Genomic DNA, 12,281 nt, shown 5'->3' on the forward strand with positions numbered 1-12,281 from the left:
CACCCCAGGGAAGTAAGAATGCAGAGACCCTTAGATTCTCCGGCCCAATGAGACACACCAGTTCAGACCAGAAGGACAGACTAGGCCCAAGTCCCACAAGCCCCGATACCTGCTGGCTTGGCAAGAGAGAAGAGAAAGAGACTGAGGAAGAGATGTCTGTTTGTGGCTCAATCATACTCAGTGGGGTTAAAGGGCTGAACCCCAGTCTGAGTCCTGCCTTGGGGGAGCTTTAGAGGAGGCTTGGAGCTTTTTCTAGGAACCCAGATGCTAGCTTCTGGTTAGTTCCTGACTGAATGTTCTAAAACCAGAGCTAGAACCAGGCTTAAGGGCGGGCCACACTGTGTAGCACACTGCTTCTCATGGGGCCAGAAGCCAAGGTCATGTGGAGTTGACTTCCTGGGTTGCGGTTCTGCTTTTAAGGACCTGTCCCGTTTGGGAGGGAGAGTGTTCTGGGAGGCCATGCGTGTCAGAGGTCTGTGGGACCCAGGACAGGGAAAGCCTCAAGTGGGGAGAAGAGCAGAAGACACCCAGGAACCCAGCCCAAGAGCTCGCCGTGGAGACGTACCATTGACTAGGCTGGCGTTTGCGCTACCTGCAGCGTTTGCAGGTGCTGCGCCGTCGGCCGCTGTGGGGGTGGGAGGGATGGAAAATGCAATGTCACAATGGAGAAGGCGACCACAGAGACATGAACCTACTGGGGATAATCACATGTCTTATTCTTAAAAAAAAAAAAAAAAAACAAAACCAAACAAACTCTATTAAAGTGAGGAACTCAAATTGGGGATGGGGTGAGATGTTCCTGTGGATGTCATAAGGGAGGGTGGGGACTGAGACTCAGGACAGCATGGAGTGTGGTCAGATGCTCAGGTGGGATGGCACTTTAGTAGTTATTTATTTTTGAGACAGGATCTCACTGTGTAGCTCTGGCTGGCCTGGAGCTGGTTCTGTAGACCACGCTGGTCTTGAACTCACAGAGATCCACCTGTCTGTCTCCCAAGTGCTGGGATTAAGGGCACACATCGCACAACTGTTTGGGATGGTACCTCTCTGGTTACATCTGGACTGTGTTGGCTTGGCTGGTCAGGTGGGAACCCCAGTCTAGTCCAGGGACTTGCCAATTCAAAATGCTCAGTGAGGGGTATATGGCCTGGACAGTCATAAGGGGCCTTCCCTGTGACCACCATAGTTGTGTCCCTGAAGAACTGCTGTCAATGCTGGTGATTTAGGATCATGCCGCTGCCCACCACTTCCTTCTCCTTCCTGGACCAGCTCATTGAAGATCACTGTAGTAACCCTCATGTGAGATGTCTCACCAGAAAGGGGCTTCTTCTAGATGTCTCCTTTTATATCAGGGAGATCTCAACTTAGAAATTAACAATGGCATGGCACCACCAAGCTCACCTTTATGGAGTTCTTTTTGAGGTGGGGAGACAGTTATGTGTGAAGCAAGAGGAAAGGATAACTAGTGAGTGAGGTGGACACACTGTGTGCTTGGAAGCAGAAACTGAGACTGCTTAGTAGGGACATTAGTTGGTTGTGGGACAGGGGTGCTATGATGATAAGAGAGGTATTGCATGCTAGTGTGTGGGACTTCAATGGAGGTGCCATTTGGCCTGGGACATAAGGACAAGGGGGAAGAGTGAGTGGTTTTTTTTGTCCTGATGGGCTAGAATACAGGAGATCAAAGAGAACTGTCTGGAGGGGACAATCTTTAGTAGTAGGCAGGGGTCTACTCCGTCTATGTGCTGCTGATCTAGGGGCCCACAGCTGCAGCTATTCCTAAGAGCCCATCTTCCCTGAGGGTTGTCTTACTGTACCTGGTAGCTGAAGGCCATCCCCCTTCTTCACACCTGTGTGATGATTTTTGAGACATGTTAATGAAGGAGAAGCACACACAACCTTGTGTGCATGCCACACAAGACCACCACACACTCACACACACATACACACACACACACATACACACACATGCTTCTGCCCGCACGCACACACACATACCATACATACACCATGCATGCGCACATGCACACACACATGCATGTGCACACACACACATACACACAAACACACAATACATGCATGCACACACACATGCACACACACGCGCGCGCGCGCGCACACACACACACACACACACACACACACACACACATGCACACACACCCCTGCACATGAGACCATCCTGGACTCTGAGCTGTGTTTCAGGTTGACATGATGGGATGGGAAGTCCAAAGGGTCCAATTCTGACTCTTCTGCCACTAACTGTTTATATTTCACCTTAACTCTCTATGCAAAACTGAATCTTGTACCTCGGTATTCTTGTTCAGCTTCAGCAAGGGACCCTGAATGGAATCCAAGGAGCCACTGATGCCTGTCTTCCTCATGACATTGTCAGATATAGGATTCATCTGCAAGAGCTTCTAGGTGTCTGTCCCCAGCCAGGCCCCACAGATACTGGAACGAGCTACTGCATTCTACCAACTTCTGAGCTTTGTCCTATTGCCTGCCCTTAGTCTATTCTCCCTGGCTACATGTCCTTATTCACTCATAAGATCCTGTCCCAATACCTGCTGGGACTCTCAGCCAAGACTTTGCCCCAGTTTGAACTCAGTCCCACTTTGCTCTTTCCAGCATCTAGATTTCCCAGCTAACAGTGAAGCTTCACTGTTAATGCTCAGTATTGAAGGGACAGCTGTGACCCTAGGGGGACACACTGGAAAGTAGTTCTTCTGTCAGGTACCAGTAGCCTTCAGCCCTGATGCAGGTTTTGTATTCCAGTGGCCTCTGAGCATGAGTAGCATACCTGCTTGAACTTGGGGAGGGCCATCTGCCCGGTTATCAACCTTTCCCAAGCTCCCAAAAGGTCAGAGTGTTGGGGAAGATTCCCTAGAGCTTAGGAAAGGAGTCCAGGGGCTGACAGTCTTAGATGGCACTGTGCCTGAGACTGAGTGTGGATTCCAGGTAAAGAGGTGGCTGCTATGACCTTTGTGCTCAGGACTTTTTATGTGAGCATCTCTCCTCTATTTTGAAAGGTATTTGTATCACAGACTGCTACTCACCTCACTGAGGGACACCAGGTAATAAGGACTTTTACTTTGAAAGGGTAAGTGGAACCAGGACTTGGGCATGGTAAGCTCCTGGGGAATTGAAGCAGTAAGCATGGGATCAATTTTAACCACCTTCCCAAGAATCACCTCTGCCCATGCCTGTCACTGTTCTGTGCTTGACAGATTAAATACTCTGCTGGTAGAATTAATTAACAATGTCAGAAGGAATATTTCTGTGTGAGGACTTCTATTTAATAGTGAGGTGATGGGGAACCAGCTCCTTCTGGCTGCCTCTGCTGCTGGAGCCTGGAGATTAAATGACATGTCCAGCATCCTGAGCTCTATCTTAAGGGAAAGGAGGGGCCTCTGTGACATGACTAGACAAGACAAAGACTAGGGAAGATGGAACATATAGAACCCACCCAACTACAGAAGACCCTGAGGACAAAGGTGGCAGCTATTGGCACAGGGCATGGTGTAGCAAGTGCTAAATAATGTGGAGTGAACAGATAAATGGAAAATGTGGCTTTAAAAGCTCCTTTCCTAGTTTTTCGAATGTGTGTGTGTGGGTAGGAGGCTTACCTTTTTTGTCTTTTTTCTCTTCTTCTTCACCACCAGCCCCAAGCAGGGTAAATATGATGCCAGTCTGAGAGTTCACACCCACAGCAGTCACCACCATCCGTCCTGAGCCCTCCATCACATGGGTTCCTGAGGAAGGTATAACTTCGTTACTATCACATGGCCAAAGATTCCTCCACAAATGAATGGAAGGAACAGGTGTCTGTCAGCTTGTAGTACCTTGGTAACTGAGGTAATGAGTGGCACTTTCAGCCAGAGACGGGCTTGAGACAGTATTACAAGATTGCTGTTGCCTCTCAGTTCTCTGTTTTACAGAAGATACAGGCTGAGAACCACCTATCCTGGCTTTGACAGCCACTTCCTGCTCATCTCTTACCCCCTACTTCTTCTCCTGATGTTCTTATAGGCCAAGCAGGTAACACTTTCTTCTTATGGATGATATTTAGAATCAGACCTCATTCTGAAACCAAGAAGAAATGGGACCTAAGGCCTAGAACTGCTGAGGACTGGCTCACCTTCCCTTCTAATGGAGAATTCAGGGGGTCTGTGAACTGAGGTGAGAAAACCTCAAATCATATATGCTTTCATGAACCTCAAAGTGAAAATCAGTGTTTTCTCCTCATTATAAATATACATAACAAATGTCACCAATAACAGTCACCAATAACACAATAACTGTCACCAATAACAGTACACATAATTTTAGATACATTATAGACTCCTGGTTGTTTTCTTATGATTTACAGCTGTGGTGGATGTTGACTATCATCCCCGTGACAGTGGACCGGTAGTTTGTCTTCCCTCTGGATTTAGTTTTGTGTGCTAATACAGAAACACAGACATGACTGTGCTATATACTTTAAAACTACTTTATTTCAACATGACTATTTTTTGTAAGTCATCCTGTGCAAACCTTCCAAGTTTCATGATGGTGGATATATAGTAACATCAGATTCCCTGGGGGCATTTATGAGGCAAGAAAATTCCAGGCACTTTTCCTAGAAAGTTACCACTACTATTATCATTGTTGTCATGGTTATTATTTGAGGTACTAGGAATTAAATCTAGGCCATGTGCATCTGAGGCGCTATTGCAGAGTGCCCTCCTCAGTCATTTTTGAGACAGGTTCTTATGTATCTCCACTTGGTCTTGAACTTGCTGTGCCGCAAAAGATATTACACTACTGATGCCCATGCTTCAGCCTTTCCAATGCTGGGTTACAGTATCCTACCGTGTCTGATTTATGTGGTGCTAGGGAACAGAACCAGTGTATGCTAGGCAAGCACCATACTGGCTAAGCCATATCATACTTAGCCTTTGGCATATTTGAGTTTTGAGACACCATCTCACTAAGTTGCCTAAGTTGGCCTTGACCTTGCTCTGGCCCAGGCAGGTTTTGAACTGTGATTCCCTTGCCTTAGGCCCCTGAGTAGCTGTGACTGAAGGCCTGCATTGCCACATTCAGATCAGTTTTTCAGAATCTCAACTTTCTCAAAATGGGTTCCAGAAAGCCCTAGAATTCTTAGGGATCTGGAAGGGCAGCTACAGAGTGAAGTGGCTCTAGATTTACTCATTTTGTTTATTTGTTTATGTATGTATGTATGTATGTATGTATGTATGCATGTATATGTTTTTCCTGGATGTATCTTTGTACCACATGTATACAATACCAAAGGGGACAGAAGAGAGCATTGGATCTTATGTAACTATAGTTACAGAAGGTTGTGAACTACCTCATGGGTACTGGGAACTGAACCTGGGTCTTTTGGAAAAGCAGCAAGTGGTCTTAACTGTTGAGCCATCTCCCCAAGACCTATCTTTGAGGCTTTGGAATCACCAAGTCTTGTTTTTTAGAAGGCAGGCCTTTACTGTGCAGGCTCAGAGAATGGCGGCTATCTTAGACACTCCAGAGAACTTGCGGGAGAGGGGGACAAATGGTATGTTTGTTATCTCTGTGTTTGGATGGTAGAAGAGATGAGAGGATCGGGAGTTCAAGAACAGCCTCAGTTAATGGACAGCCTAGGGTATATATATTGAGTTTGAGGGAAGCCTGGGCTGCATGAGGCCCTGTCTTAAGAAACAGTAAGACAAAGCAAAGGTGGGAAAAGGTGCTCTCTCTACCTCTCTTTGAACACTGGACTATCAACCTTCAGAAGAGGGCAGTGCTGACTCACACTGAGACACAGTGAACCCTAGGGACACTAAATAAGCTGGAGTCTGAAAGCCATAGACCCACAAGCTTCTGAATCCAGAGACAGAAAGCAGAGTGGGGCTACCAGGGGCTGCCGGAGGGTGCCAGGGGTTCCCAGGGGCTGCCGGAGGGTGCCAGGGGTTCCCAGGGGCTGCCGGAGGGTGCCAGGGGTTCCCAGGGGCTGCCGGAGGGTGCCAGGGGTTCCCAGGGGCTGCCAGGGGCTGCCCAAGAAGCTGGAGTTTCATGAGATCAGACTGAACTTTGTCTGGTGAATGTGGGCCATCCCTGGAGGTGCAGGGTGTCTACGCTACAGGAAGGTGTTGAATATCACTGAGTCTGACAGCAGCTTCCAGGAAGCAGACAGCAGCCATGCTCATCCAACTGCTCTGTCCCCTCCACCCCTCAGCCAGCTCCAGCACATCCAGTAGCCATGTCTGCTCTATGAGACTATGCAGCAGAGTTAAGCTGATCTACAACTAAGTGTTCTGGGTGCCAACTCTGCTCCTGTGCTGGGAGGAGGGGATTGACTGGCTCATGAGACACACACACGGAAACCAAAGCCCCAGGAAAGCACTGGAACACCTACTATGTACTGCATCCTGGAACAGTGCCACACTCCCTCCTACAGTCAGTAATCTCAGCTCTCACGCCTGGGGGGGACTGAAGCTGGAAGGGTGAGGTAGGTTGCCCCAGGCCCCCCCCCTGGTGAAAAGCAATGGAGACCTTTAAAACTCTCTGTCTTTACAGCATAGGATTGTAGGCATAACCTGCTTCTCCCCAGGGGAAAGGCCCCAAAAGCTAGCCCTAAAATCCGGGTAAGAGAAGGCTGGCTCTGAGACGGCTGCGCTGGTCCTTGGGACCAGAGGCCACAGGAAAGCTGTTTTCATTTGCCTAGCGGAGGGGGGATGGAAAAAGATGTGGGTGCCAATTTCCACCCATGATAAGCAGGCTTCAAATCACCTTCTAATCTAATCACTCCCATCACCCCCTGGGGGCTGGCAGCTCCTGTAACCTGTGCAGGTAGATAGGAGACAGAGAAGGGGGCAGGGCAAAGGGCTCACCAGATTTGGGGACCCCCCCCCAGGGGCTTCTCAGGCCTACCACTGGATAGATGCAGGCAGGGGATTGGGGAGGCACATCTCTGTCCTCCAAATGTCACTCTGACAGTGTCCCATAGTTTAGCTTCTTCCAAGGCAGTGGTTCTCAGCTTTGCCAATGCTGTGACCGTCCAGTTACAGTGACCCCCAACCACAAAGTTATTTCCTTGATATTTTATAACTGTCATTTAGCTACTGTTATGAATTGTAATGTAAATATGTGACAGTCAGGACCCTGTGAAAAGGTCATTTGACTTCTGAAGTGGTCATGACCCACAGGTTGAGAACTACTGTCCTAGGGGTATGGCTGGCTCTCTGAGGCCTCAGTGGTGCAATCAGACCCAGGATCAGATCCAAGCCTTCTGCTGTTCCTTGTTTTCTGATCTCTGGCACTTGACTGTTGACCCTAGGGCATGTGAAGTCTTTTTCAGAAGTTTGAGATGGTCTTAAGGTTAAGCAAACTAACCCAAGCAAGTGTTCATATTCCAGAGTTTATCAAATGTCACCTGCCTCTCAGGAACCTGCTGCAGGGGGATTGCTGGGTAAACACTACGGCTGGTGTCTCTCTAGGTATCAATAGAACTACTGCAGCCTTCCTCTGGTGTCTGAAACCCGTGGTGCCAAAGAACTGGGCTTTTGGGATTTCTTAGCCCTTCTCTCTGCCACCCCAATGTGCCATGGTTTGGTGTTTGTCCATTTGTCCACCCTGGGGTCAGTTATGTGGATGCTTCCAACCTGGTTTAGTGCTTATGAAAATGAGATCTTTCCAGAGTCTTCTCATTTTCCGGGGATGAGCTTGGGGTTTGGTGAGTGCTAAGCCAGAACTCCCTTTCTCTATCTCTCCTCAAGTTTGCTGTGCTTTAAGCCCAGTGCAGGCCTGTGACCTCCACAACAGACCTGGACACAAGCTTCTAGGGGCTCAGGGCTTAGGACCACAGCTGAACAGGACTGGGACAAACAATTAGAACCTGACTTTTCTTTGCCTTCTTTGACCTCAGATGTGTCATGGGCCAGCAGGGGGTTCTGAAACTGGGATTTGGGGGCATGTCCGTGGATACCCCAAAGCTTGTGCCTGTGGGTCCCTGAAGGGTCGGCAGACAGGAAGGCTGGCAATGGTTTCTGGCAAGGGTAGAGAGTCCAAGGCTTCTAGCCATGGCAGCAACCCCAGATCCACCCAGAGGAGCTGGGGTGGGGGAGGGGCAGCCTTGAGAGGTGGAAGGGGCAGTGGGACATGGAAAGGAAATAAAAGTACTTGTTTCCACATGCTCCTTTGAAGTGGAACAACCAACCCATTTTACAGGTGAGCAAACAGATGCTCGGGGAAGATGAAGAGTTGTCTGGGGTCCCCAGGGAAAGAGATTAGAATCCAGCCTTGTCTCCATCATAAGGAAGGATGCCCACAGGGGTCCTCCATGTGTTCTACAGACCCTGTGCCAGGGGCCACCATTTTGTGATACCACTGACACACTATGAGCCTTGTGGGTAAACTGAGGCTCAGAGAAGGCAGTAACACTTCTGAGGCCACACAGCAATTGCACACCAGAGCTCAGGGCCATTCATCCCTGCTGCCTGCTCTTCATACATTCTGCACAGTTTCTCCCTCCTCACTCTGCACAACTCAGGGCTAAAGCTGGGCACAGACTCCAGATGGCAGTGCCCTCAGTTTCAGAGCTCCGGACCAAGACTTGATTGGCTGGAGAATTGGTTCAGAAGGTTCAGAAGGCTGTCTGTGGTAGGTGGGGCCTCTCTGTGAGAGACCAGCTAGATTAGGCCTGGCAGGAACATCCTTAGGTCTGTTCTTTACTTTGGTGAATGTTGATGGTTTGCACAGTGCAAAACTCATCAGCATTGCAAAGCAATAATGGGGTGCTAATGGGGCGGCTATGCAGGGCACTGATAGTCCTGGGGACTTCCAGTGATGCAGGTCCTAAGCAGTTGTTCTGCCTGTCCCCAGTGGCTGCAGAGTACAAATCTTGAGGGTCTTTAGTGAGGTCTATGGGGTGGTGGGTGAAACTGTGACCCTCAGTGTTGATAGGGCATCAGATGTAGTGCCCCCCCCCCCCCCAGCAAGCCACTCTGATCCGTCCAGGCTCTGGCTCTGTTCATGCACCAGCAACGGGAACGCGCTATCTGCTTATCATCCTTGTGCTTGTTCTGTCCCCTGCTGCTGACCACACCTGTCCCTTTCTGCCGCCCTTCCTCTTGCCACCCCGCTGGGCTTCAGTGTGTGGCCTACTTCTTCCTCATCCATCGAGTTAGCTTATCATGTGCATGGGGCTATCTTTGTGGAGCTCAACTCCAACTCTCTCCTTTCAAGCTGAGAGTGTTTTCCAGAGCTTCCCACCAGACCACACAAGGTCAGCACAACCTCTGGGAATCCCTGGTCCAGCCGTCCTCCTACATCCTGCCCTCAAGGATGTTACCTGGACATCTGAAGGGGCAAAGTAAATCCACTTCTTTGACACCTCAGAGCCTTGGGAACCGGTGGCAGCTTCTTGAGATCTCCCCTGCTTGTCTTGGTTCTCACATGTCACCTGCTCCTGATCTGACCACCAGACCAGTCCATGCTTCAAGGACCCTCTTGGCTCCTGATGAGGATTCTCTGTCCCTTACTCATCTGAGATGTGTTCCCTATCCAATCTCCAAGGACCTCAGGTCTCTGTTCTCTTGTGGCTTCTGGCCCTTCCGGGCCATCCCCTGAGATGTCTCTAGCTCTACCCTTCTCCTTAAGAGAAGGAAGGGACAAGAACCATAGAATCCCTAACTGCTCCTCAAACTCCTCCTCATGACTCCCCTCCTGCCTCTTCCTAGGAACAGTTTCCTGGCTTTGCCAGTTTACCTTCAGCTTGGTTTCATTTCCCTCTGGGCCTCCTGCCTCTGAGAGGGACCCTGTGATTCACCCTAAACCAGCAATAGCCAGTTTCCAAAGTCTCTGTCATTCTAAAATCTCTGTGTCTCTGGTTGGCTTGTGGCACTGTTAGCTAGTAACTCCGAATGCCGTCTCCACCAGGCTCCTGCTGGCACCCTTCCCCCTACTCCGTCTCTATGCTGTCTGGAGGCTTGGCACCTACTCAGGCCCTGCGCTCCCATAGAAACCCTTGCATGCTTCCTTCAAGGATGCCTGCCTGCCTGTCAACTCCTGCAGCTCAAGGACCAGAACTGGGGCCATCAGGGGCGGGACCATCTCCTGATCTTTCACATGGCCCTGTGTTCCCAGAAGGGACTGCTCTTCCCTGATCTCTCACTCAGAGCCCAGGACCTTTGCACTTGCTATATCTCTGCCTGGAATGCATTTCTCAATGGTCTGACTTTAGCCTGAAAGCAGTGGTTCTCAACCTGTGGGTTGCAACCCATTTGGCAAACCTCTAGCTCCAGAAATATTTATATTACTAGTCATAACAGTAGCAAGATTATAGTTATGAAGTAGCAGCAAAAATAATTTTAATGGTCAGGGGTCACCACAACATGAGGAATTGTAATAAAGGTCACAGCATCAGGAAGGTTGAGAAGCACTGATTTAATGAAACTTCCTGAGTCAGGGGTTCCACGACCTGCTGAGATTCTTCCCTGCCACAGGGCCCCTCCCCTTCTCACTGCAGCCTTGTGTTTGATAGATTTACTGTCCCAGAGATCACCTCACCATTTGCTTGTTGTGCATTCCTTTCTTGACCAGGTTCAAAATTCCGGCACAGCATAGTTCTTGTCTGTCCCATTAGCCATTGGCATACAGTAGGGGCTTAATAGGTATATAGATATACTGGCTAGTCTTATGTCAACTTGACACAGGCTAGAATCATCTGAGAGAAGGGAACCCCAATTTAAAAAATGACTTCATAATCTTGGGGTGGAGGCAAGCCTATAGGGAATTTCTTAATTGGTAACCGATGGGGGAGGGCCCAGCCCACTGTGGGCAGTGCCACCCTTGGGCTGGTGACCTTGGGTTCTATAACAAAGCAGGTTGAACAAACCATGGGAAGCAAGCCAGTAAACAGCACCTCTCCATGGCCTCTACATCAGTTAGTGCCTCCAAGATCCTGCCCTGTTTGAGTTCCTGTTTTTGCTGATCAGTTGTCATATGGAACTGGGCAAAATAAATCCTTTGTCCCCAAGTTGCTTTTGGTCATGGGGCTACACACAGCAATAGTAACCCCAAATAAGACAAGCAGTAAATAAGTTCTAGATAAATAAATACTTTCTATTATCTGAAAGACTTACAGATCTTTCTTTTGTATTGCCAGGTCATCCCACTCGCCTGCAGGGAAATGGACCAAGTGAGTTCCCATTCACCCTCTAACCTCCAGGAGTTCCCATTCACCCTCTAACCTCCTCTCTGTTACCTCTGCTACCTCCGCTCACCTCTCTGTGCCTTTCTTGGCTTTTGCATACCATTTCCTATCTCTCCTGTGGGGTTAACTGTTTGAAGGGGGCTTTTCCCAAACCAGTTTGGACTGGAGATGCCAACAGCATAATCAGTCACTGAGACCTCTTAGTATCTCTGTAGGGAAGGGTTTCACAGAGGTGTTTCCCCCCTACAGGCTCCCCAGCCTGTCTCTTGACCCTGCTGCAGCCAGAAAAAAATGCCAACTCGACTAGGCAACCTCATCCAGGGAATTCCATTCTACTCAGAATAACGTCAGGATTTGGACGACAGTCCGGAATCCACGGATCTACCTCTCTGTCCCTCGCTCCAGTTCGGTCCTGCCTCTGGGCCTTCATTTTTGCTTTCCTTCCTATTCTTCCCAAGGAGTGGCAAGTCTGGCTCCCTCCCATTGCCTCCCCTGTCACAGTGCCTGATGCACAGCAGGTGTCCAGAAAGACTGTCACTTTACAGGAAACCAAGCCACTAGAAGCTGTGTTGCTGGGGTAGGACACCTTGTAATGTTTGTGGTAATAGTGCCAGGCCTCGCTGTGGCTCCGTCCATGGCAGGTATAATGTGGGCTTGCTTGAGAAAGGGGTGGTGTGTTCACAGGGAGCTGATCCTGGCAGCAACCCCAGAGCCAGGGACCACACCAGCCTCCCCATGGTGTGTGTGTGTGTGTGTGTGTGTGTGTGTGGCTAGCCACGGGGGTGGGGCCCTGTGGGCTGCATCTTACCTGATAGCAACATGGGGTCCTTATCCACAGACTTGCGCACCTGGTCAGATTCCCCTGTGAGTGAACTTTCGTCGATCTTGAGGTCATTGCCCTGGATGAAGAGGCCATCAGCAGGAAGAAGGTCACCTGGTTGGAGGAAGATGGGGTTCAGTGGGGTCAGCTGTATAGAGAAGCTGGGGCATCTGGGGGGAGGTACCTAGCACACAGCACACAGCCCCAAGATGGTGCCTGTAATCAATGGGCACATAAAGTGACATCCTTGGGGCCTAATAC

The 12,281-nt window shown here is 49.6% G+C and overlaps 1 protein-coding gene across 1 annotated transcript in view; it reads right to left on the reverse strand.

The window, feature by feature from the left end:
- Positions 1-12,281, reverse strand: part of Atp2b2 (ATPase plasma membrane Ca2+ transporting 2) — a 98,346-nt gene that overhangs the window by 56,280 nt on the left and 29,785 nt on the right. Inside the window, exons 4-5 of the mRNA XM_052172890.1 lie at positions 12,009-12,134; positions 3,630-3,755 (exon numbers count right to left, since the gene is read on the reverse strand). Of these exons, the coding sequence (XP_052028850.1) occupies positions 3,630-3,755; positions 12,009-12,134 (252 nt within the window). The remainder of the gene's footprint in view (positions 1-3,629; positions 3,756-12,008; positions 12,135-12,281) is intronic.

The sequence above is a fragment of the Apodemus sylvaticus genome, chromosome 2 (assembly GCF_947179515.1).
Source record: "Apodemus sylvaticus chromosome 2, mApoSyl1.1, whole genome shotgun sequence".
In the NCBI taxonomy this organism is placed as follows: Eukaryota; Metazoa; Chordata; class Mammalia; order Rodentia; family Muridae; genus Apodemus; species Apodemus sylvaticus.